The 25,932-nt window shown below is 41.5% G+C and overlaps 1 protein-coding gene across 2 annotated transcripts in view; it reads right to left on the bottom strand.

Annotated features, from left to right (window-relative positions):
* Window positions 1–25,932, bottom strand: part of PTPN14 (protein tyrosine phosphatase non-receptor type 14) — a 111,994-nt gene that overhangs the window by 43,250 nt on the left and 42,812 nt on the right. The window contains exon 3 of one of the 2 annotated variants that reach the window (XM_082303344.1): window positions 22,338–22,507. In XM_082303344.1, coding sequence (XP_082159470.1) covers window positions 22,338–22,507 — 170 coding nt within the window. Of the gene's footprint in view, window positions 1–8,473; window positions 8,527–22,337; window positions 22,508–25,932 lie in introns of those variants that run through there. The other variant, XM_082303345.1, reaches the window with a different exon arrangement.

The following is a 25,932-nucleotide window of genomic DNA, read 5'->3' as shown; positions in this document are numbered from 1 at the left end:
AAAGAAACATTGCTGGGGGGTTTGAGTTGCCATTTGACTTGCCATCGGAATATGGTGCAAGCAAGGAAGGAAACATTGTTTATTGTCTGCCTTGGACAATGTGGAATTCTCAAGAGCTGTCTCCACAATTTCCCCCCAACACTGTCTTTGACCAGTAGCCTCCAAAATTAGGAAAAAAAAAAAAGGTCAGACCCTAGACAGATGTTAGAAAAGTTAGGGCAAACAAGGAGCACACACGTGTGCACACACACACACACAGTTACACACTCACACACTGTTACACTCAGACATACACACACACTCACAAACACACAGTTACACACTCAAACACACAGTTACACACTCAGAAGGACAGCAGACAGCACCCATAATCTGAGAAAAATGCCCATTTGCAGGTGCTTCACTTGATCGTCAGGAAGAGGTCACATTTAAAAATCTTAATAGGAATATTCTACAACATTATGGAATCACAGAATGGGTTGGGTTGGAAGGGATATTAAAGATCATCCAGTGAGTTTAGGATTTATTATATATTGTAGATTGACATGCAGTAAGAGTATAAGGGATGTATATAATTGGTGCTCTGACATTAACTAGTGTATCTGTCAGGGAAAAAGTCTCACGGAGAAAGTTGTCACTTTTCACAGGCAAACACACTGAAATGCAACCACCCACTGTGGCTCTGGCACCTGTTTCAGTGGAAATGCCAAGACAATCTGAAGAAGACCGAGGCAGAAACCTGTGGTTGGTATGTGCTTCCTCTTTACCCCTGTACTGACCATGACAAGTGACACCCACCTGAAGAGTCCCCTGACATCTCTGTTCATGGTGTCCAAACAAAGCATGAACCGGGACATCTTTCCCCAGGCATGGACTGGGGTGGCTAATTCCAGTGGCAAGGCAGAGAAGGAGCAGGATACCCTGGAGGAAGCTCCACTAGAAGGCTCTAATAACTCCACCAGCCACAGATTCATGGCTCAGCCATGCTGCAAAACTGTGGTCAGGCTCCCTGCCCAGCCAACGGAGAGGAGCAACTGGCCCACATTCTGTCAGGGATTTGAGGCTCCTCCATCCGAAATTAAATTAAATGCTGTTATTATACCACTATGCTAACTGAGACTGCTCTTTGTTCACTTGGATTGCAAAAGTAGATCTATAATTTGAGGGAAATCAAACATTTTAAAAATGTTTCAGCTATAGATTCACTGAGGAAAGCTGTTCCAGGACAGCAGATAAAAACATGCGTTTCATAAGCCTTCTATTAGGTGTTTTAGTTGGGAAAGCATATGGAAAGTGAACAAAAGAGAAGTTTGCAATCTGCACCCCCAAAAATAAAAGACAAAAAATTCAAAATTAAGATTTATGAAGCTTTAATCACAAAGTCATTCTGGGATACTGGAGGAGAGCAGGGCAGAAAAGACACCACGATAGCCAAGTCAGCCTGGAGCTGAAATCTCTCACCTTCATTGCTCAGTTTGGGTTAAACATTATTAGCAGAGCCATTGTGTATTCAATATAATAAAGGCTACTGCAGTTTGCCAGCCTGTAGCTAATTCCAAGGGGAATGGGAGTGGACAACAAGTCTGAACAAAGCCATCATTAAAAGGATATCATTTCCCACAACTCTATTTAGCCAACACACAAAACATTAAAAGTATATTTGCATGTATTGCATCAAAAAGCACATTTTTATAGAGCAAAGAAGCTGCAACTAGATGACTATGAGACAACATCTCAACTCCAGAATAAACATCTGTATTTTGGCAATCCATACTATGAAAGGAAAAAAACCCCACCAAAACCCAATGGTACTAGCAAGCAGGAGATAAGGGTACTGTTTTAAAATTTAATTGCAACACACAGATTCAGACTCTGCTACAGCAGCATAAATGCAGGGAAACTCCATTTGCTCAAACAATTCTGCATGGGCCTCCCCCAAGACCAGGGCTCACCTTTGTTCTGCTGTCACTTCAAGAAAGAACATGGGTGTTTGTACAGTGTCACTGAATTCATTGCACCCTTCCATCACCACTGTTATCTGATGTAAAACCCCTGGTGCTATTTGATACATGCAGAAAATCACTCAATTGCACTGGTTTCCATTCTCCTCAACAACCAACGTTTCAGGTATCACAAGCCACACAGAACCTGGCCTGACCAACACCAGAAGTGAGATCTTTGCAGAGAAAGTAAAGGATGGTTTACGAAAGTAAGAATACGCATTATGTTTGCAGGGTAATTGCACTGCATCTTCAGGATTTTCTTACTAGTGACTTCCACAAAGAACCGCAAGGCAAATATTTCCTTACCTGAATAATTATTCAGTATTATCAGATCTACTAGCCTTAGTAATCAAGCAGCATCAAACTGTGCTAGGAAATGCACAGGAAGAGAACAAAAAAATTATTTTTGTCCCAGGGATTTACAATCTAAATGTATATTTTATACAAAAAGGTGACATGATCGAGCTAATAATGTTTAATACTGTTTGAATTGTGACCTGTCTGGATTTTTGTTATTTTTTCCTGGTTTTACTAGCCTTCTCTGTAAATCAGGAAGGGTTTGTCACATACACATTATCTCCAATGCAGCAGGAAACATTTAAAAAGCTTTTCTTTTTATTTTTAATCAGTTTGTTTTATTTGGAAATTTCAAGCCAATATAAATACATCCCAGTTTCAATACCAATAAATATTTACTTTTAGTGTACCTGAAAACAAACAAAGCACTACAAAACATATATTAGTTACCCAATAGGTACAACTACTTTTCAATCGTTTCTAATGATGCAATTACTGGCATGACTAACTTTTTTATAACTCATTAGGTACTATTTTGGCATCAAGCCTATCTATTGAATAACTGCATAACTATGTAATTTAACTTCTTGTCTGGAGGAAAAGAGAACTGCTTTACCATTTCATATCTCTAAAAGAAGAAACCTTTAAGACTCAAAGGAGAAACAGATTGGTCCACAAGTGGTTTAGCTCAAGAACTTCAGCTCTTTTCCAACTTAAAAAAAATTGCAATTAGAGTACAATATGATCTTCTAAAATTAGGAACACAATAAAAGTCTCATTGAGTCACAACAACAGTCCGAGTCAGCTTGTTTGAGATTATCTTAGTATGGTAATATATTTCTGAGGAGAGACGCTGCAATGTACACTTATGCAATAATGTGCCCACAGGGGAAGCAGTTTCTCCAGAACAGAGGCCTTTTATCATTTACTAAAATTATTTTAAGCACTAACTTTGATATTGATGTGTCTATTGTTCACCTCACACCTTAAAACCTGCCATGATTTTGGCTTTGATACTATTTAGCAACAGGATTCCATGGATACCTATATGCTACATTTGAAATAGAAACCCATTTTTTTATTTTGAGGACTGATTTTCTAAGCCTTTGAGGTAGATGAGTCAATGACTTGGCAATTCAGTGGGCAACCAAAGAAACTCACTGATAATGACCAAAAAGTGATTTCTATTTATTTATTACATATTTGAGACAATCATATTACTACTTAACTCTTGCTGGTAGCTTTTCTGAAAAAAACATGCTTTAATGTATTAACGATGATTAGCCTAATTTTATAGAATATCTGAGGTTGGTGAAGCTACTCAGGTAAAGTTGGGCAGGAATCCAAGGCAGATTTGGGAGATCTAGGTTTTGTTCCCAAGTTTCAATCCTGAGTACTACTTACTGGATGCTGCTTATTTCATGTGGGTCACTCAATATACTCAATATACAGTAACAAAGCTGACTTGCAAACTTGGACTGGATTTTATATGCTAAGAAAGGCAGACAGGCAGACAAGACTGGTCTTTTCAAATGCAACATCAGTATATTGGCAAACATGGTGTTATGATTTCTGAGCCTGGGCATGCTGAAACACATTTTGGAGGCAAGGATTCAATCAGCACATCTTAATCTAAAGACACTTAAAAAAAAGAGAGATATATAGATTCATGATGTCATAGTCAGTAACACAGAGCTAATGCCTCGTCTTTGCCACTTTAAAAACTTAGATGGGGTTGATAAACAGAACATTTCTAGTTCACTCCTTTGGAATTTCATCAACTTCTCTCCTAGCAAAAGTCTGATGTTTCACAGTTCTAGACAACAGCCATTTATCTGGGATTTGTGTTCGAATATAAAAAGCAATGGCAGTGTTTCCACTAATAGAAGGGTAATATTTTTGGAAGGGTATTATTGAGAATGAGTCTACCACACCCTGCCACAGACCTTCAGGAAGATCAGCAGACTTGCCAGAAAAAGAGTGGAGACGAAAGAGCCTTTGTCACACATGCAGGAGGAAATTCCTTCAGAAGCTCAAACTGTCAATGCCAATAGTAAAAACACAGTCATAACATCTTCCAGGGTAAGAGCTCTTTGATCATGACAGCCTTAGAGGGTAGGTCAAGGTTAGCTTCAGGTAACTGAGAAATGACGCTGTTCAAAAGCAGCATCCAACTGCCTACATCCTGGTTTCCTCCAGCAGCTGGATGGAAAACATGACTGACACTGAAAATGAAATAAATACATGGAAAGATTTGTGTCATTCCCCTTCCTAATGAGACAGAACAATGCTGGGATAGCATCATACTCACACATTTGACTGAAAAAAAAGGAGAACAGATCAAAACACAGTTCCTATCACGTACTTCCAGATCACTCAATCTCTGTCTTTAAAAGCAACAGATTATAGTCAGAGGGGAAAAGAGGAGATTTGACTACAACAGACTAACTTCACAAGGGTCACTTTCCATTCATTTTGATATGCAGATTGTGAGATAGGGACAAGCTACAGAGCCTGGATGCCTGGCTTGCTTGGTGCGCTGCAACGAGGCACGTAGCTAAAGGCCAGCTGCCATAGCTGAACAGTGAGGCTCCTACCAAAGGCCAATGCCTTCCAAAGGTTATGGGCCAGCTCCACACTCAGCTCCTGGCTAAGGATACTAGAACAGGAAACTTTGCACAGCTAAAGACAGCCTGATAAGAATTGTGCACTGCTTAGTTGTTGTTTACCATCTCCATTTCAACAGTTGACTACTGAAAGGTTGTTCGTTTGCACACATTCCCCAAAAGACAATTAAAATTCCAGATCTCCACTCCCTCCAGTTCTCTACACAGCTGGCACACAATTTCAAAAGTAAATGCGAAGTATTTTAAGAGCAATAAGGTGTTTATTCTGGCATGAATCAGTCAACAACACCAAATTTCTGCAGAAAAATTGAGCACTTAAAGAAAAGTATATTTGTATTACAAATGGATATTGACTGTTTAGGAGGATAACACAGGCTCTATAACCTCTCCCATAGAAGCAGTATATGCTTCCAGTGTAGCCTGGTACCAAAGTGCTGTGGCTCTTTGGTGCCAAGAGTTAAAGAGATGGCCAGTGAAGCCCTCAGCAGTGACAGGAGACAACAGTGTCACACTGAACATTCTCACTGGCAGCAAAAGAGGGAGCTTGCATTGGAAAGAAGTGTTCTGCCAGTGGTTTTTTTTTCCTGCCACTTCTGATGGGCCACAAGCACAGACATGCACCCAGGCCTTGTTGCAGCCCGCAGACGTGACACAAGCCTTCCAAAACATGCCCTCCTTCCATGAGAGGCTTAGCCACCAGATGCAGCTTCTCAGTATTTACCAATTTCTCTACATTTAAACAGAAACCCCCCCCCAACCGCAACAGGTCCGTCCTCTGTACTTGTACTTTTTTGTTCAGAGTGTATTATGCATTTTGCATACTCCAAGTTCAAATAAACCCACAAGCACAAAGTGAAACTTTAAATAAAAAGGCCAGTAATGGCATGCTTTAGCAAGAAAGGAAGGCATGCCACAACCTGATCTTGATTTTCTGCTCTTGAACTATTGAATTAATTATAACAAATTACAGGGAGCCCCACTACAATTTATAAGCACAATAAACTCCCTTACAACCACCTATAATTTTATCAGAGTTAATCCAAATACCTGAAGAATTATACAGCACAAAACTCCAACATGCCTTTTAGAGTAAAAAAAAAAACAGGGGAAGCCATTCGCCTCTTGTCTTTTGAGCATTTTCACTTAGAAAAGGCTACATTTGGTCTCTGCAAGTTGTGCACCAGAAAACCCCATTGACACCACCATAGAATTTATCTTTATAAAGGGTGGAGTGGGATTGCAAAAGTAAAGCAAAACAAAATCACCTAATGCAAACAAATCTGTATTTTAGCATTTTTAACTGAAAATAAACCCCATTCAATGCAAGCATAAATATTATACAAACACTAGAATAAAAAATTTGGGAGCAAAGAGTTTGTTATCCACACATCTTATCACTCTCTACAACTTCCTGAAAGGTGGTTGTAGTCAGGTGGGGGTTGGTCTCTTTCTCCAGGCAGCAACTGACAGAACGAGAGGACACAGTCTTAAGGTGCTCCAAGGGAAATTTAGGCTGGAGTCAGGAAAAAGTTTTTCATGGGAAGAGTGGTAAAGTACTGGAATTGTCTGCTCAGGGAGGTGGTGGAATCACCATCCCTGGATGTGTTTAAAAAAAGATTGGATGTGGCACATGGTGCCATGGTTTAGTGTTAGGTCATGGGTTGGACTCGATGATCTTAGAGGTCTCTTCCAACCTGGTGATTCTGTGATTCTGTCTTTGAAAAAAGCCATGTATCCATTTGGTTTGGGTTTTAAACACATGCTGAAAGTGTTATTGTTCAACATGACAGTCCTACTGACTTCAGCTAGGCTTGAAAACATGCTCAGCTATGCGCTCATATCTCCTGAACTGAGCAGAACGCTTACATTTGGCTACAGAGATCCAAAGGTAACAGCTCAGGAGACTATTTTTTCTTTTTAGCTTCACTTTCATTTTTGATCGCAAAAGGAAAGAAAAAAAGGTAGAACTGGGTCAGGTAGGTGAATTGCAGCAATGCCACATACTGCTTTTCACAACATGGTTGGGGTTTTTTTGAGTGCAAACCCACAATGTCTCCCACAGCTGCTGCCTCCACCTTCACCTTCAGCCAAACATGGTCTTCCCCATTCCCATAGAGGGTTCCAGGGCTCCTCCTTCTTGCCCTGAGCCGTGTGTCCCAGAGGCAGCTACTGCTCTGATAACAAATAATTATTTATTTCTTAAATAATTCATATTTAATGGATAATAAACCAATTCTCCTAGCCAGCACCTGTCCTTTGGTGCTTGACACAAAACATGGGCTCCAACTAAGAACAGGAGCTCCAGCCACATACAGGCCCCACCTCCATACAGGTGCTCACTAAGGTGCCATGGCATGCAGCCTGTGTGTCATTTCCCTCTTGGTTAGTCACATCCTCAGAACAGCAGGTCCCACACACACAGAGCAACTCATGCCCCAAGATCTTCAAACAGCATAAACCAAAAAAACCCCTGAAATGGCAGCTGTGAAGATTCATCCTCACAAAGATGCAATAATCAAAAGATAAGCTATGTATGCTGAAGACTGCTTAACCTCCTGGGGGAGAGGAGCACAAAAACCCCTGTTGGTCTTTCCTGATTTGGAACTAGATTTTGGCAAAAATGAGATTAGACCCCAAAAAGTTAAAAATATCTTGTATTTACTTCCTTTATTCATATGTGTTGACTCAGTTCAAAATATGCTGCTCCCTGCCCTAAAAAACAAGGCAGCTAACCTTCAAGCTGTATCTACTGTGGGAAAAGGTGGTTTAAGCTACATATGGAAGCAATATGAGTCAATGGTTTGAAAATTCTCCTGGTAGCCAGCCAGGTTAATGGCCAAGCAGGTTAGAATATCATGCTAAAAAAATGTGGTGAGTTAACCAGAACAAATGTATACTCCAGCTCATACTATGCAGTACTAAAAATAAATAGATAACCTTTTTTTTTTAATGGGGCTTGAGTACAGGCGTAAGTAACTATTCTCTGGACCCAAAACAAACACGAAGAGTTCTCATGGCCCCATTCTCTTCTCCTCATTGTGTCAGTCGAAACAATAAAATATAATGTATATCCCCCATAAATCCTGTTTCATTTTTCAATATGTATTTTAAATGGTCTCCTTCCATACAGCTCTAAACTCTGGAACGACTCAAGTCCACCATGTTTTTCTGGTTAAATGTACTGCTGTGCACTGATGCAAAAGCTGAACTGAGTGAGCACATATACCAGTGAACAACCGGCATGCATATGTAAGCATCCAGAAGCACATCACAAAATAATTGCTTTGTGGGTGCAGAGCAGCATGCAAGTGTATTCAGGTGTTACTTTATTTAAAGAGCAAGTGAACACATTCAAACTTACAGAAGAATGTGTGCTTAGCCTGAACTTAACAAAACAAAGCAAAGCTCTGGTGAGCCTGCAGTGAAACCTTGTTCATGAATTTATAGAGCTCATTTCCAAAACCCTATCAGTGAAACCTTTAAGTAGTATCCCAACCTCACATAATCAAAGTCTGAGAAAGCACTATGGATTTAGTGGAATTTTACCTGGTGGGGAGTTAAAATCCAGTCCATTGGCTACTGCCTTTTACAGTAATCTGTCCTGGCAAGAAGAAAACACGGCTTGAAATGTGACACAATGAAGTTGCTGCCTATCTATAGGTCGTCGGTACAACACCTTATATTCCTGTGAAAAGGTTGTTGGAACATCTACATTAGCAGCACTGCCAGCTGAAAAGGAAAACTCAGGTTGCTTCCATCTCCCAGAGACCCCAGTGACCCTAGTGTTTCCAAAGGAATAATTGAAAACAGTCACCCCACACCTCAGTAAATCATGCAACAAAACCACAGCCCAGGAAGTTGTAACATCCCAGTGAATGCGACCCTGCAAAAGCGAACACAGCTCTGATAACAACGGGATGTTGCCAGGGAAATTTGTGAATCAGTGCCCTGTTGGGTGGGTAAAACAGATCCATTTCATGAAATGAATAATTATTCTTTGTAAAAGCTTCAAAAACAGCTGAAGATATCAAGTGCAAAAGCAGCTGCCAAAGATAAAACAGTGGCCCAGTAAACATCTCACTGCACAGGAATCTGCCATCTTCCGACACTGAGATTTCTGCCAAATTCTTGTTGAGATTCTCAGCTGCATAAGGGCCTCCACACAAATGCCTCTTTTAAACACATTTGGAGACTTCAGGGTTGTACTGACATCCAACTGCAGCTCCTTTACTGCTACACCCTGCCAGCAAGGCAAAAAAAAAAAAATACAGATATTCACATCACTGAAAAAGGTAAGTTTAGAACTAAGTTTTCATGGTTTGTCTCAGCTATAAGAGAAGGGAAAAAGTTTGCTCCAGCCTGCAGTAGAAACTTTGACATTGAATTAATTTAATTGAAGACTGGCAGTGCTATCGTAACCAAGATCTCCACTGTCTTAATTTAAAAAGCAGATAGAAATCCCAATCAAAACTCACAGATCTGTTTGCTCATATGCTGCTGCTGTTAGTGGCTTGACCCTCTTCCTGATGCTGTAGAAAAATTTCAGACACCTATCTGGGACTTCTAAATAGAAGACCAATGATCCACTGCTCCCTTTTCAAAACACACAGTAGGAAAGAGAGAATGAATCACCTGCAGAAAGTGATGCACAACAGAGGAATCCTGAATCACACAGTGGAAATGCCCATTTCTTCTCACTGATTACACAGGAAGTCTGGAGCAACCTTCACTCTTTAAGGCTCCCTCAGGAGCAGCAACATGACTGAGGCAGGATTGGCGTGTCACAAAGAGTTTATGCAGTACATCCCCTAGCAGTCTGCACTTCCCTGAGGAGAAACTAAGTCCCTGTTACTGCATTATATGGGAAGACAAACAGAAGAATACCAGCCCCAGCCTAGGTAATGCAGACATCTGTCCAAACCAGTGCCTTAAACCACCCTGGGAGACAAGTCCAAAGCATGTGCCAGTGTGTGAGGTGCAGCAGAATATCCACCCCGTGCACAGTGCTCCTTAATGAGCGGGAAACCTCCTTCTGCAGTGACACACATTGCTGCTACACCTGGAGGGAAAAAAGAAGCCGCCAAGCAGCTTGCAATAGTCTGAATGGCAAAGGCAGTGAGTGGCTCAGTTCCTAAACTAGAGGAGGAATTATCCTTTTCACCTTCATTTAAGGCGATGCAAAACCACTGATGGGCACTTCTGTGACTCAAGCAGCTAGGGATGACAAGTGTTGTCCCTTTTTCCACTTTTCTTATCCTTTCTCCTTTAAACTAAAACATTGATGCTAACATCTTTTTTTGTAAATCTCTCTATTATTTGCTTTTAGTTGCATCTGTCTGGTTTAAAGACACAACAATACACTAAGAACTTTCAGGGAACAAAATCTTTCATAACTGATTCTATTGAGAGTCATTCCACCAGCAGGGGCTTTTTCATTAAGTTTATAGAAACCTCCCCAATTTGTGGATGTAAACCCCCTGTCCATCATGGTGATGGCAGCATGCTCCCATCAGTCAGGAAACATTAGACTTGAATTTCCAGTCTAGAGAATATTATTTCTATTTAGAAATAAAACTATAATGACACAAAATCTGCTGTTTGTCATTTTGTATCTCTGCATCCTGTCTTAGGCCTGACACAGTTCTTGAGAGTATATACCTAGGTGAAGGTTTCTTGTAGAGTTTACAAGTGGAAGTAGATCTAGCAAGGCTATGTTGTCAAATACAACTTTTGACACAACCTCCATCTGTGCAAGCAGAAGGGAACTATCCCAGGAGATCCGATGCTGGTCAGCACCGGTGTGCCACGATCTTCCTAGAGAGAGTGTCCTGCAAAGAACAACTCTTCCAGGAGTGATGGCAGACCTCCCTGGGCAGCAGGGGATTTCAGCAAGTGTAGCAACTTCTCAGCTACAAGCGATTCCAGCTCTTGTGATTCAGATCTTTGTGAAATCACCCAAGGCGAACCTGGGGACAGAGAGACAGGAGCCTTGTATGGCAGTTCCACAGAGGTGGCTTTCATTGTCCAGCAGCCCCTGTGAAGGGGAGGCCAGGGACAAAGCTCCCTCATCAGGGGCAGAAACAGGGGGCTTTTTATGGGAAAGGCAGGGGGTGGGGTAGAAACCAACTAGCCAACTGGGTACAGGCTATTGCCATATAGAAACAAGGCATGCTGGGGGTGGTTCACTTTCTCACCATGGCCTTGAGGCAGGTTACTTATCTCTGGGATAGTCTTTTTGCCCTCAGGCCTCTCTCCCCCAAGAGAGTGCAGAGGGCTCTTGTGCCAAGAGCTCCCAGCCCTCCACAGGTAACTATCCCTACACTCATCCTCCCGCCTCAAGACACTGCAGTTCAAAGAAAGCAGGACATCATTTTCCACTTCATTCCAAAAAGTAGGTTAAGTCGCAGTTTTCATGAGGTTCTACTGTCAATTACAGCAAGATTTAAAATATTTTTCAGCGCTGTTTAACCAGCTACTAACACAGAACAAGCAAAAGGGACACATTCAGATCATGCAAGCAGACTTTAACTAGATTTTCCATTAAATACACACACACGGAATGGATACTGCTAGCAGTACAGCTAGAGACATGCAACCGTGTGTGTGTGTGGCACTAGGAAATCTAACAGGAGAAAGCCACGCAGCAGGAAGAGCAGGATTTAAACAGAAGATAACTCGAGGTTATCACAGTGATCCACCTAACACAAGTGCTTATCACCAAGCAGCAGTGAGGACAGCTTCCTCAGAGGCAGAGAAACAAAAAGCAGCAGGTGTGACTCATCCAAACACAGCTCCATACACAAAGCAAGCTCCTCACTTATGAAAGCAAAAGACCAGATTACTAGCCTCAGCACTATTTCAACTGTCAGATATCACAAAATAAATATATAGGCCGCTCAAATTGTTTTTGTTTCCTTGCAGGAAGGCAGAAGAACTTTTTCTCCTGCAACAGAAGCTGGTTAGACCTTCAAAGCAAGTTTCAAAATGCTTAATATATTTCCTTCTCTTTAAGGATTATAAAATGTCTCAAGTACTAGGTTCAGTCTCATGGACCCTCAGCTCTTCGTTCTGGAATTAAGGTTCAATCCTGACAGTCTATGTAACCAAGACACATTTTTAAGACAGTGGTTTGCAGCCGTGTCCTATCATACCCAGTCACTTCCTCTGGTGACCAGGAACAGGACATGAGGAAACAGAATGAAGCTGCCTTAGGGGAAGTACTTACACTGGGATTGTGAGACAGGGATGAAGCAGGGCCTGTTGTGATAAGACAAGGGGCAATGTTTTTAAACTAAAAGAGGGTAGATTTAGTCTAGACATAATGAAGAAATTATTTACAGTGAGAGTGGTGAAGTGAGAGTGGTGGAACAGGTTGCCCAGAGAGATGGTGAATGTCCCATCCCTAGAAACATTCAAGATCAGATGGAATGGAGCTCTGGGCATCCTGACCTAGATGCTCATTGCAGGGAGGTTGGACTAGATGACTTCTAAAAGTCACTTCCAATGCAAATTATTCCATCATTCTTCTGTGATTCCAAGTTCAGATTGGACATGAGGAAATGGTTCTTCACCCATAGACTAGAACAGGCTCTCAAGGAAAGTGACTACAGTACCAGTCTGACGGTCTGAATGATGCTTTAAATCATGATTTATTTTTAGGTAGTCCAGCCAGAAGCAGGGAGTTGGGCTCAGTGATTGTTATGGGCCCCTTCCAACGTGAATGATTCTGTGATTCAGTGAATCCTCTTCTGTCCTGTTGCACATATCCACATTTTCTATCTGGCTCCTGATGCACTTTTGAAATGGATGCACAAGTACTGTACTGTCATCTCTGAAGTTTCATAGGCCACATACCAATCCCCCTCAAAGCCATACTATTATTGAAGAATGATACTCCTTTGGTAAAGCTAGGTGTTCCTTTTCCTTCTGGTTTTTGAGAGCTATAGAGTATTTGGAGTCATACCTTTCATGCCTTTCTTTACTTGTTCATTACCAATCCAGTTTGAGTTGTGTTTTAAACATAAAAAAATTCCAGACTGAAATTGCTATCATTACCTCATTTCAAGAGCTGCAAAGTTTAGGGAAAAGCCTAACATAATAAAAGTCTCAAACATAGACAATAACATGGCTATATTGTACCCAGCTGCAGAATTCTTCTTAAAAATCTGAATCATTCATGGTTGTCAACCATGGTAAAAGCCATCCACGTTGCTTATCCAACATCAAGGTTCAGCCAGTGTCTCCAACAGCACACGTGCCCAGGTGGACAAGAAAAGGAGATCCAAAGTACTTTTTCCCAAGTGCAAATGCCTCCACTATCATAACTGGCATGGAAGGATTCAACCTGGACTACCTAAGACCAGAGAGGAAGCCCCCTCACCTTGTGTCTATCATTACTAGTTGAGAAGAACAGAACCAAAGAATGTAATCTTTACTTCCCTTTAAAAGGGCCCAATAAAAAAAGCCTAGGTTACTCCAAAAGTATGTGTTCTTCTAAAACTGAATGTAGAAATAGCTCCCATCAGGAAAGCAATGTTAGAACACGTGACTAAGCCGCAGAACATAAAATTAGTGTTATTTCCTTATGATCAGATATAAATGTGAATCTGCCTAATGCCAAGGCATTCCTGTTGCAACATTTCTAACCATCACAGCCACTGCCTTCAAAACACAGTAAAGCAAGAATGAAGGCTGAAAGTATCCTACACTGTATTTATAGTTATGCAACACTATTTTTTAGAGTTGCTACATATGTACTGCCCAACCACATACATGAAAACACATTCACTTTCTGGTCTAAAAGCACAGTATAATGTAATAGATTAGATCTAAGCGTCAACAGTTTCTTAAAATATCTGGCACAAAGAGCTCAGCTTTCAATAACCAACACACAGAGAACAAGCTCCCCATTCACTGAAGAAAGTCAGCTGGGAGAAATGTTTGCCCTCCTCAGCAAATATTTTATAAACAGGGAATTAATGTTGAATCTTAGGTCTGCCTTGAAGGAGTTCTTACTTTAAACATCCACTAAAATACACATCCAAAAAGAACCAACTCAAAAATATTACTGAAAAGCAAAACAACATATATGCTGCAATAATATGAACACAAGAAGACCCAGGCAAATACTGCACATTATTTGTTGTTGCTGTCCTCTAAATACAACATGAAAGCTAATTAAGTATCAGGGTGTTTACAGTGAGGCAGGTACAAGCCTAACATGTGTTTTATGCTGCAGTAGCCACTAATATTAAAAAAGTCTAATAATTAAAACAAAACAATAAAACCATCAAAGGAGCATCAAAACACAAATATCCCAGACTGTCTAAGCCTGGGTGGCCACCCAGGGCTCTTAGGACTCATCCAGCTTGCATGCAGTTCCAGAGCTGCTCCCTTGTCTGGGCAACAAGAGCCCAAATTCCTGCAGCTGGAAGGAAGGGAACAGAAAAGAAAAGAAAAGGGGAAGAAAAAAAAAAAAAAAAAAAAAGAAGCCTGACATTTCCAAGTTACTTCATGACCCACCCACAATCTTGTCCAACAAAAGAGAGCTGAGATCCCTGAGGACACAGGACTCCCTCGCTCCACTTAGCAATGAATCCCAGAGCTTGCCTTTCTCCCAGCTTTGGGAGATGGGGTGCAGTTCCAGTTGTGAGACAATCAGTCTGAGGACCCTGAACAAGACTGGGGCCTGTACGGTCATGCAGGCTGTTAACAGCTATCTAAAACCAAGGGAATTGTGTTCCAGCAAAAATTTATTTGCCTCTTGTCAATTCATAAAATTTCAGCTCCAGAGTTCTTACTGCTTCCTCGAGAAGATCTCGCCATGAGATCCTACAAATACTCTCATGAATAAGATACTTCTATTAGTACTTGTTCCAACTCTTCTTTTGCTGTCTTTCAATACTCAGCAACTACCTACAGCACCCTCTATTAGTTCTCCTATTTAAACAGTAAAGAAACAGTACCACCACATATGGGTCAGCTGGCACCCCATGCCCTGTCACAGTTGTTTCACACCGTTCCTCTGCAGAAACATATCCAGTAATTTGACTCTCCAAATCATTTAGCTGAGAACAAAAGCTTTTATGGGATTCATGGGATTAAATTATCTTCCATTTCTAAGGTCTCCCATTCTTACACAACACCCTGTCCTTTTCTGTTCATTTGATACAGCTTCCATGTATAGCAGTAACTGGTTTAATTCATGTGAATCATTTAAAATTGCAGTCCACTGACCCAAAGTTCTCTATAAAATATATATGTATATGTATATAATGATAAAGTGGGAAATATTCTAGTAGAAGAAAGAAGCTGCACTGGTTTATACTACACAAGGGTCCAGCCCAATTTAAGAAACAACAGGAACTGACAAACCTTTCAACTGGAAATAGTTAAAAACACAGGACTCTTCTGACCATTAATATCATATTTATGTTGGAGAGAACACTGTTGCTTCTTAGTGAAGAGGAGGTTCATCATCTTTCCAGCTGGGCAAGCCACACAGCTGTTTCTGGTGCCAAGAGGGAGGGCTGTGTGTGTCAGGGCCTTTCCTGTGTGGTGTGAGCAGAGCTGATCAGCACAAGCACCATGGCCATGACACTTCCCAGAAAAGCAGGCATTGAGTGCAATGATTTTTCTGGAAACTACATAGCCTGCCTCCAGATAACATCTTTCCAAGACAGCAGGCATGCTCTGAAAACATGTGTTGGTAAGGACACCATAAACACAAACTGACAAAAGGCTCCTAGGAAGAGACAAATTCGGACAAAGCAGTGAGACATCTGCTCTCTGAAAACTAAACTTTTTTCCACTCTGTTACACACCAGTAGCACTGAAGGGTTAAATTCTGACTTAAATTTCCAGCTTTAAGAGACCAACTGGACTTCTTTTGTTTTAAACACCCCACCTTCCCATTTGCCATGTATCACTAAGTTCTCTCTCATTTACCAATCCACTCAACTAAACCACACATCTCTCTTCTCCTCTCATCCTCCATGCTATTCTTCTGTACTTTCACAGAAAATTTTTTACGTGTCAGTACATTTTTGAGAACCACTGGCATTAAAAAAATCCTATGGGTCTATCTGAGGTGTAGTAACAAGCACAGCCACACAACCAGTCACAGTCCTCGCTTCAGGCAAGCACAGTCCAGGATGTCTGGAACAAATCTGATTGTACACATTGTGCTGTTTTTTCCAGCACAGTGTGATATTCAAAATAATTATTTTGGACAATGAAGCCAAACCAACTACCACGAGCTCAAAAGTACACAGAGAGTCTTCTGCAGCCACCAGCTGCAGGTGTGACCAACCATAAAAAGCAGCCTCATGTACTTGTTACATGTACATGTTACATCCTTACAACCGAAGAGTTCCACCTCACTGAGCTTGCCACAAAACCAGGCTGGCACAGGAGGATATGTGATATCCAGCCTTAACACAAATTAAAAGCACAGTGTAAGGAGCAGTGACTAGCAGAAAAGACAGCGGTGACTGGTAGAAATCTGCAGCTGATTGGACTTGTATTAAAAGCTAGCTACACAGGAGGTGGTGAAACTTTAGCTTTTTCAAAAAAAAAAAAAAAAAGCAAGCACAGCAGACTAAAAGCAAAGATAAGCTCAAGTAGGCAAGACATTTAACAAGGACTTTTTTGAGGTGAAAGAAAAAGATCCAGCATTTGTTAAAACAGATTTGCGAAAACATTTTTCCCTGTAAATATGAAGCACTCGATCACTAATTTTTCCTCTCTAATTTATTCTCACACAATTTAAAAATTCATACAGTCCTAGAGTCTGTACCTCTTTATGCTTTAGAAGAAACTTCTGCTTAAAAAGGTCTTCACCTAACACTTGTAGAAAAATAAAGAAAGGGAAAGGCTGGGAACTGCAAAGAAGAAATATTTCCTTAAAAGACAAACAAAAAAACAGCTACAAGAAATGGTGAAGAAAAGGGCATGGCAGAAAAATAACAGAGAAAATAAAAGTTCACTTAGTTAAAAGAGGGTAAGGTTGAGGCTGAATTTTCACAGACCATTCAGAAAAGAGGCCTGGGAGCCACAGGCTCTGATTTTCCACCTGCGAACACATTCATTCCCACACGTCGCAGGTGCAGCCATCCTATTCCAAACACTGTTTCCTTTCACAGGAAAGCTGTACAGCACGTTCTTCTGGGGAAATGCAGAGCTGACAGCTGAACTTGGGGCAGAAGCCCAATGCAGCACAGTGCAGATGCTGGAACATGTCCTTCCCTACAGAGTCATGCATGCCAGACCCACCATGCAGAGCACCATGGGGACCCAGCTCCATGGGGGTACCCACACTAGGAACTGCTCTCACTTCCCAGGATTATGTCCCAGTCTGCAACAGCACAAAAGCCACTGGATATCACTGAGTACAGAGCACCCAGTAAGATACTGAAAACTTCTTCCAGGAAAGAAAGAAGAAAACCAGACTAAAGCACACCTTTATTCCTTCACAGGAGGCACAGCAGTATCACGTGCTAAGAAAGAGTTACTGTGGGGAGCGAAATGTGACTTCAGTCTTCCCTTAGAACTGTGGGAAGGGGGGAAAAGAAAAAGGCCCTGGATTGTCTGATAATTGTGCAGAAAGCAGCATTGCACCCACATTTTCAGAAAGCCACAGGAGCGTGTGGGTTCTCTGTTTTTGGAACAAGAGCACAGTGAAAGTAAGCTTGTTTACTTTAGACACTGTACAAAGACTTTTTTTTAAAATAAATGCTTGAAAGGATGCCTCCTCTCTGAGGAGTTAGCAGAAAATAAAAGGCAGATTTATATGTCTAATCTATGCAAATATCTACTCTAGAGGGCATCACAAAGACTGCTTTATATCAGACAGTATGCAGATCCCAGGTGCTTTAAATATGCCAAAAGCATGCGCAGCATCTCCATCTGCGATGGCAGCTCACTGAGAACAGCTGGATGACTAAAGAGGTTGTCTAAGTAGCCTTCCATGAAAAATGCTTTTTGCTAATGTGCCAATCCCCATACTCCCACCCAAATTACTCCTGCTGTAACTGCCGTTGAGTCTGAAGAGGGATTTTTGTGGTTGTTGTTTGGTTGGTTTTTTAAATTCTGTTTATCACAAACTCTTCTAGAAATTTTCCAATTGTAGCAATAATAACATGGTGAAAACTCCTACTGACACCTTAAGGAATTATCATGATGTTTTAATTAATCAGTGGAAATGGAAAACGTGTGGGACTGGGCACCAGTAGAATGTCATGACCAGCGGCCAGGGAGATGCTGTAGTCACTGAGATTTTGGGAGAGACAAGATTAAGAGCAGGGAATATATACAGATGAGAGCCTCAACTCAAGAGAAAAGAAACAGAGTAGAAAGAGTAGGGAAATAAGAGGGTAGGAAATAACTCTCCTAGGAGAAGGCTTAATGCCAAGAGTACAATGCTACTGCACTGCAACTAAAGCATAGCAATAATATTTTTGTCATGGCCACTACCAGAAAGAAAAGACAGGCACTTTACAACTGGTGTCTGCTTTCTGTATGCTTCCCTGGGACATCCTTGGGAAGCATCCATCACAGGTCAGGAAACGTGACTGCCCTGAGTAGCCCCTGCATTTGCATTCAAAACCACAAATTGAACAAGACTGACAATGTCCTGCAGGTGCTTCCTACCCTGTCCCAGTGATTAACTTCAACCAAAGAGAAAAAAAAACTCCACACCACTAATACCTTCATCTTTAGGCAAGTGTCAGTTTTGTAGCAAAGAAGGAAAGAACCGCAAGCCAGAGTCAGATCTGACCTACTAAAACAATTAATGTGCTCCCCAGAGTACTCTTTGCCTCATCTTTTCTTGCAGGTCTCAGAGGCTGGCTTCAAAGAGCTTAAGAGCTAAATAAACTGCTTTGACAGCCTTGTCTTTTCATTTTCTTTACCACAGGCTGTCTCTCATATTATCAGAAACACCTCTCAAAATTAGCTACAGGCATCCCACAAGAAGACATGGCAAAACTTGTGTTTATATGACAGGTGCCTGCAGCTCCACAGGTCCTCAATAACCAGTTACATGGTCAGCACCCATCCACAATTTGGAATTACGAGGTCATTTGGGCACAAACTGAAATACAAGGTATGCCCTCTAAACATAAACACCCTTCTTTATTGCAAGGGTGACTGAACACCCTAGATTTCCCAGAGTAGGTGTGGAATGTCTCCCTCCATGAATATATTCCATACCAAATGGGAAGTGGTCCTAGAGCAATCTCCTCTAGTTGACCTTGCTCTGAGCAGACAATCTCCAGAAATACCTTCCAACCTCAACCATTCTGCAACTGCTGCTTGCTTTTCACTGCAGTAAATCATCTGACCCTCCCACACTGTGACACCCTGCGAGAGCCAGCAGTGACTCCTCACTACACTGCCATTCCACTCCTCTCCCAGCACATCACATGTGGGCAGGTTTCCACCGAGTCTGTCCAGCACTGTCGGACACAGTGCTTGGGGCAGTGTTACTCACCTGTACTTCTGCCTCCTTCTGACACTTGGCTTGTCAATACAGGAGGTTACCAGAGAAACCACAAAGAGCTCCTGACCACTACCAACACCTGCAGGCAGTTAAAATCCAGTGGCCTGGAGGCATAATTAGCATTTCCTACTTCCAGCAGTAATGGTAAGATGTAAAGGAGTTAAAATTTTGTAAATACTGTCCTATTGGTAACAGGCTTCTTCCTATTGGTCCCAGCCACCAAGCAACAGCCAAACACAAAATGGTTCACATACTGTTTTGAAGAGTCAGATGATCTTTCAAATAAAATTATTAAGGAACACCACCTCAGAGCCAGTGACCAACACCCTAAGTAATGCTCCTCTCAACCAACAAAGCCTGAAAGACTTGGACCATTTTCCCTTTTTGCGACGACAGTATGTGAGGCACAGGAGGTTGCAGACACTGGGAACAGGAAGGAGTATTCAATTTGGCGACAAATTTCTCAAAATCAGCTATCAAGTCTATAATCCTACAGATCAGAGGCAGAGTAAACCAGCTCAGGAAACCAACTCCCTAGTTTTTGAATACTTGTGCATTATGTCAGTGTTTGCTGAAGCATTTTCAGAAGACTTCATCATCTTCAAGGAATATTAATCAACCCTGGAAACCCTCGAGTCTACAATTAACTAAAAGCTTAGGCTGAGAGATGGGTTTCACCTCCAGCTCCAAACACAGCCAGGCAAGCTCAGGGCTGGAGATGTTTCCACTTAGAGAAGGTTACAGAGGTGACAGGTTCACTGCTGGCTGTACTGTCATCACCTCTGCAGCTTTGGCCTTTGGTGATGGTTGTGTTTTGGGGTTGGGTTTGTTTGCGGTGGTTCTGCAGTCTCCCAGAAGGGGATGAAGTGTCTCATCACAAGTTCTGCATTTCAGACAGATTTGTCATTTGTACCTAAATATAAGTCAAATACATAGGCACTGAGTGGGCGAGTCCAATGCCTACCTCAACATCACATGTAATCGTATCACGATCAAGTCTAATCCTAGAAGCAGCCAGTGTCAAAAAAAGCCAAATGTTTAATCAGTTTACCAAGAGCAAACAAAGCCAAAAAACCCCCTTACAGGCCCACATCCATCTGTCCATCTAATCAGGTTTTAAACTAAGCCTTTCTCAGCCATTTGTTTCAAAAGAATCCTCCATGTCCCCACCATTGCTTCAAACATGAATCTACCTATTGCACAGTTGAAGGCTTGCTGCCATCACACCATCCACAGTGCAGCAATTCCACTCCGCGAAACAAACAAACAAATCTAAACAGACTATTCTATATCTGGAATCCTCTAGGAAACTGCTGCCTTTGCTACACACATTTAAAGAAACATAAAAGGCACTTATAAGACTCTGCAGCTTATGTTATCAATCACTTCAGAAAGAAAAACAATTCAGCAGCCACTCCAATAGAGAGTGCTGCGAAGTTCAATTGTCACTGAAATGCTTTGTTATTACCAACCTGGGCAGAATGAGCACATATACCTCTGCAGGTGAGCTATGAATGAGCAATCAGCACTGCAGGCTGCAGCTTGAAGAGATAATAGCATCCAAGTAGCTACAATGCTTCCTTGCACACAACTAGGCCAGGACTGGGCTGACAAATTGAGCAACAACATTTCAGACATTCCGTCTGCACATTAAAATAATTCTGAAGGAAAAGGTATTGAGGCTTCCCTCTCCCAGCACGTGCAAAGCAGGAACACACAGATACAGACAAGCAGTAGTATTTGGTCTGTTCTCAGAGAAACTGAGGTTTTATGGTGCTTTTATCCCACTCTTTGGCAAGAATTCAGCATACACAGTAGTCAAAGGGTGGCTTGACAGCTGCCATTTCAAGAAACAACTTTTTCACATCCTACCAAGGTCAACTCTCCAGTTCAGTGTCAAAGAAAGATTCTTTAAAATACACAATCTGCAATATAAAAAATGCTTCATGTCTTGCACGCCTTCTAGAACTAAGGCCACTCTTTCTCCACTATTTATATTTCTTTTCTTAGTTATTATGACCATGTGCTGAATTCCAGGTTTTCAGCAACAGCACGTTTTTTTCAGGGGCAAAGTTTCTGCCACCCTGAAGCCTTCACCCACTTATTCCAGGCTTTACCTTTAGTTGTGCTGATACAACTTTGCTCTAGACTAGATAAATGAAATAATTTTGGTTAAAAAGAAAACAATTCCACCCCTTTTAAAGTGAGGTGGGCTTTTTTCTCCTCACTCCCTTTTTTGTATTATTAAATTTCAATATAGCACAGATGTGCAAAAACCACACAGTGATGTGGTTTACAAAAATAGCCCCTGAAAACAGTTGTATTGTTACACAAAGCTCTGAATAAAAGAGTAATTCCCACTGAAGTTGTTTGCAAAGGTACACCCTGATCATAACTAAAACACTAATGCCCTCTTAACACTTTTAATCTTTTTGTGAAGCATAAGGGAAAATCAGGAGTGGGATGAGCAAAACCTGGGGAAAAAAATGCCAAAGTTCACTTTCACCAAAGCACACGTAGGCTTAAGAATAATAAACTAAAACTCTATATAGAGGTCCTTCATCTGTGGCTTCCTTTTCATCAGTAGAAAGTTACAGAAGAAAAACCATGGTCCTTTTTAAATTTATGTCAGATTTTCAAACATATAACTATTACTCCCATTTTTTCCCTGCAGTTGGTCATGCACATTCAGTGAGACAACTTTTTTTTTCCTCTTCCCAAGCAGACATAATCAAATGGTGACTTCTCCCATTTTCTCCCATTTGGGCAATCATCAGGAAAGGAAATAACCAGAAACCTGAGCAAATACTGAATGCCAGAAAGAGAGCAACTGTTTCTCTCAGTGGCTCTATCACAGGCCCATTCTCTCCCAGCTCTATTGCAATAGTGCGAACAGAGGGAAGCACGTACCTTGTTACCTCCTGCTGCAGTCGGGAAACACTGGGCACATAGAACATAACCCCAAAGAAAAGCAAAGGCTCATTGGCAAATTTGTCCAGCTGCTTCTTCAGAGGCTTTTCCAGTTCAACCCAGCGGTCTTGCTGGCTCTTGCTGAGAAACCAAAGGCCGAAGTAGTGAGTCTAGATAAAGAAACAAATTAGTGTCAGTTTACCTTTGCCAGCTAGATCACTCACACAATGTCACAAATGCAAGAAAGAACAGATGGCATTGTGTACAATTTTCCATATGCAAAATCCGAGTAATTTCTTTTTTACTGCCCTTTTCTGTAGGACAATTTTGAAGACGATGACAAAATATTGCAATATACTTCATGGAGCACTATCTGCCTCCTACCATCTCTCCCAAATGCATATTGAAGAGCTCTACCTGACATTGTGGCACAGGTGACATAAATGATTTACAGAAAGTGTCTGAGTCTTTGTTTTCCTAAGGGACACCTGTGCTTTGTGAACAGACAGCAAACACTAAGTCTGAATTCAAGTGCAAAGGCTTCATGAGACTTTGGATCAGGAGCACCGCACGCAAAGGACAAGGACTCTTCCAACTACAAAAAATAAAGAATGCAAACCCACATGCATGTGTCAAAATATATCGACCTATAGTAGAACCATTTACCCAACACAGAACATGTTTACTTTTCTATTTTTTAATGCACTCACAAGATTTTATGACGGACAAGTATACACTTAGAATGTGCATATCACATACAAGTTGATTGCTCTAGGCTCTACAGAAATACCAGGTTGGAAACCTCAGCTGTTTCCTGCCCATGGCTGTAGTAGCCACCATATGAGCCACATGGGACTGCTGCTGGTGAAGAGGAATTAAGAGAGAACAGTGCTCAGAACTATAGCTTCAAATACTACAAGCTGGCACTAAAGCAGCAGAAGGAATAGTCAACCCAACATGAAGGATTTTATTGAAAAACACTTAAACATCAAGTACTATGACTACAGATCTGAAGAAAAAGTGAAAAACGTTGTAACAGACAAATTGCAGATGTTAAACTTTGCAAAATCCACCATGAACAGCCTGTTTCATGCTGGTAAGGAGGTTTCTATAAAAACCATTGCACACACCATGACTTAGCACACAATGACACAAGGACAAGTAATAAAATACCAAAAATTTTAAATGTTTACAAACGGCAACAAACCAGCAGGGGAAACACTGCTCCAACTGCTTTATAGCGGAGGGCATGCAAGAGACAATCATGCAAAACTCTGAATGCAAGCACAGGTGTGCTTACTTTAGGGTCTCATTACGTACATATTTTCAACTTTGGACAACGTCCAGACTAGCATTTAACTAAGGTGATAACTAATTCAGCTTGATTCCTCAATTAAGCCTGACAAACAGCTTGAGCACTGCTCAGTCTGGTACAGTGAAGCAAACTTGTCCTTTTGTAGTATTTCCTCCTAGAAATTAGAGATATCTTCAATAAATAAATAAATAAATCTATCTAGGGCACAAATAAATCAAGAAGTCAGCATCTCCCACAGGATAAACTTCAAACAAAACTAACCTCATACATGTTCCCTGATATATGTCTACTCTCCCTTTGTAGTCAGCAGTGGATAAAAAGTTCTTTCTGATGAGCTCAACCATGGTAGTAATTAGATTAAAATGAAGGTGGGAGGGACAGTGGAGGCAGCAGAGAAAAGGAATTATTGTGAAGGCAGAAAAAACCAGAGATTTTACCACCTCTTAAGGGAAACTCTAATACAGTTGAAAATCACTGCAGGGCAGCTCATCCTCAGCAAGAAACAGCACAGAGATGCAAAAACAGGGCTTCCATATTACTTGAAAAAGTAAACATTCACAACACATAGAACCCAAATTCAAAGTGTGAAGTACTTGTAAAACATCTAGCAACTAGGAAAATTCAGACTCTGAAGTCTAAAAGAGTTATTCAAGGAATTCAGGTATTGCAATTAAACAGCTCAAATGAGCACAGTCCCTTCCCTTCGAGTGGGGGCTGGGGGACAACACAAGTTTAGATTTGCTACAGTAGAAAGACTCTTCAAGCACCGAATCCAGAATCAATTCCAAGGAACAAGAAGTAAATGAAATGCATGGTCGAAACCTCTAGACTATAGGCAGTACAGTGGAGCAAACACGGCAGCGTGCATTTTGCACAACTAAAAGACAACTGTTTTCCTGGAAAGCAGCCTGGAGAGGATCAAGCTACTGCAGATGAAGCACAGGAACTGACTGCAGAGCAGAGCTCATGTCACAAATTCAGGCACTTTGGAGAGACAACCCATAGAGTTATCTGAACATCAGCACCCTGTCACCAGCAACTCTACTTCTTGAAAATATCAGTGTTTTTTAAGAACCCACAGTGAAGGACTTCTGTAGCTACTACTGTGAATGCCTGAAGAGACTCTCCCCCTTAGGAACATCAGTAATCCCCAAAAGGAATGGAGGAACGTGGGACTGGAACAGCTGGACCGTCAAGTTCAGCATGCTATGAGCAGGCATTTGGCTCTCCAGGTGGCCTTACAGAATGCGAGTCATGCCATGCTCTCCAGTCCACAAAGCACCCCAAAAATAAGTTGAGGGAATAAAAAAATGGGATCTTCTATCTATAAGCAGCTGATTGAAAACTAGGTTGATTCCAAAAGCTGGTCTGTTTGTCCATCTGTACAAAGTGAACCACTGACTGCTCCAATTTCCATGGAATCAATATCTACACCTACAGCTGTCAGGCTCTGAAGTAACACGTATTACTCTCAAGGTTTTAAAATTTGTCTTATCTACCATGCATGACTTCACACTTGGTAGAAGGAAACTGATTTACACTCCTCCAGGAGCTGTGGTCCTCTGATAAAGCAGCAAACAAGAACCAGAGCACTTCTGTGCCCCAATGAAAAGGTGATTCTCAAAATAAGGTGAGTCAGAACACTGGACATACAAAAACTGCACTGGGAAGTCTTAAAATAGATGACATTATAGCTGCCAGTTCAGGAGGCAAAGTATTTGTTTTGGATTTGGACTTAGCTATACTCGCAAGTGCAGAACTACCCCTGCCTTTACGTTGGGCCAAACAAGTAGAATTGTCAACTAGGGAGATGACAGAAAACTACTAAACCACCAAATGTCATTCTAAAAGATTCATCAAGCACAGCTTAGTGCTTATTAAGGCACCTGGTTAAGCGGCCCAACTAAATAGAAATCCTTGAGAAAGAGACTGAGTTCCAGCTTCTCCAGGCAAAAAACCATTAAGCCCTGCTGTCCCAGGGCACTTGAACAGAGGGGAAGGTGCCATTTACAGCAGCCAATTATTCACTGCAGGCCTTTTGTCCAAGCACTGCCTAAACCCCACCCCTCAGCTTTGCTGGCAAGACAAGCCAAACCAAGCCACGCTTTGAGGCAAACTGGCTGTAGAACCCCAGGTTTCAGCTGTGCCTTAAGAGAAAGGGGCACATTCTGAGGCACAAAAGTAAAGGTCAGAATGGCAGCAAAGGGCCACCTCTGCACAGTGATCAGCATCTGCCTGTGGTGCTCAGCTCACCATCCTCCTGCTTTGGTTTGGGGCTTA

Source organism: Coloeus monedula, assembly GCF_965178545.1.
Source record: "Coloeus monedula genome assembly, chromosome: 2".
NCBI lineage: Eukaryota > Metazoa > Chordata > Aves > Passeriformes > Corvidae > Coloeus > Coloeus monedula.
The sequence above is the reverse complement of the archived record's forward strand: the minus strand, read 5'-3'. Positions and strand labels throughout refer to the sequence as shown.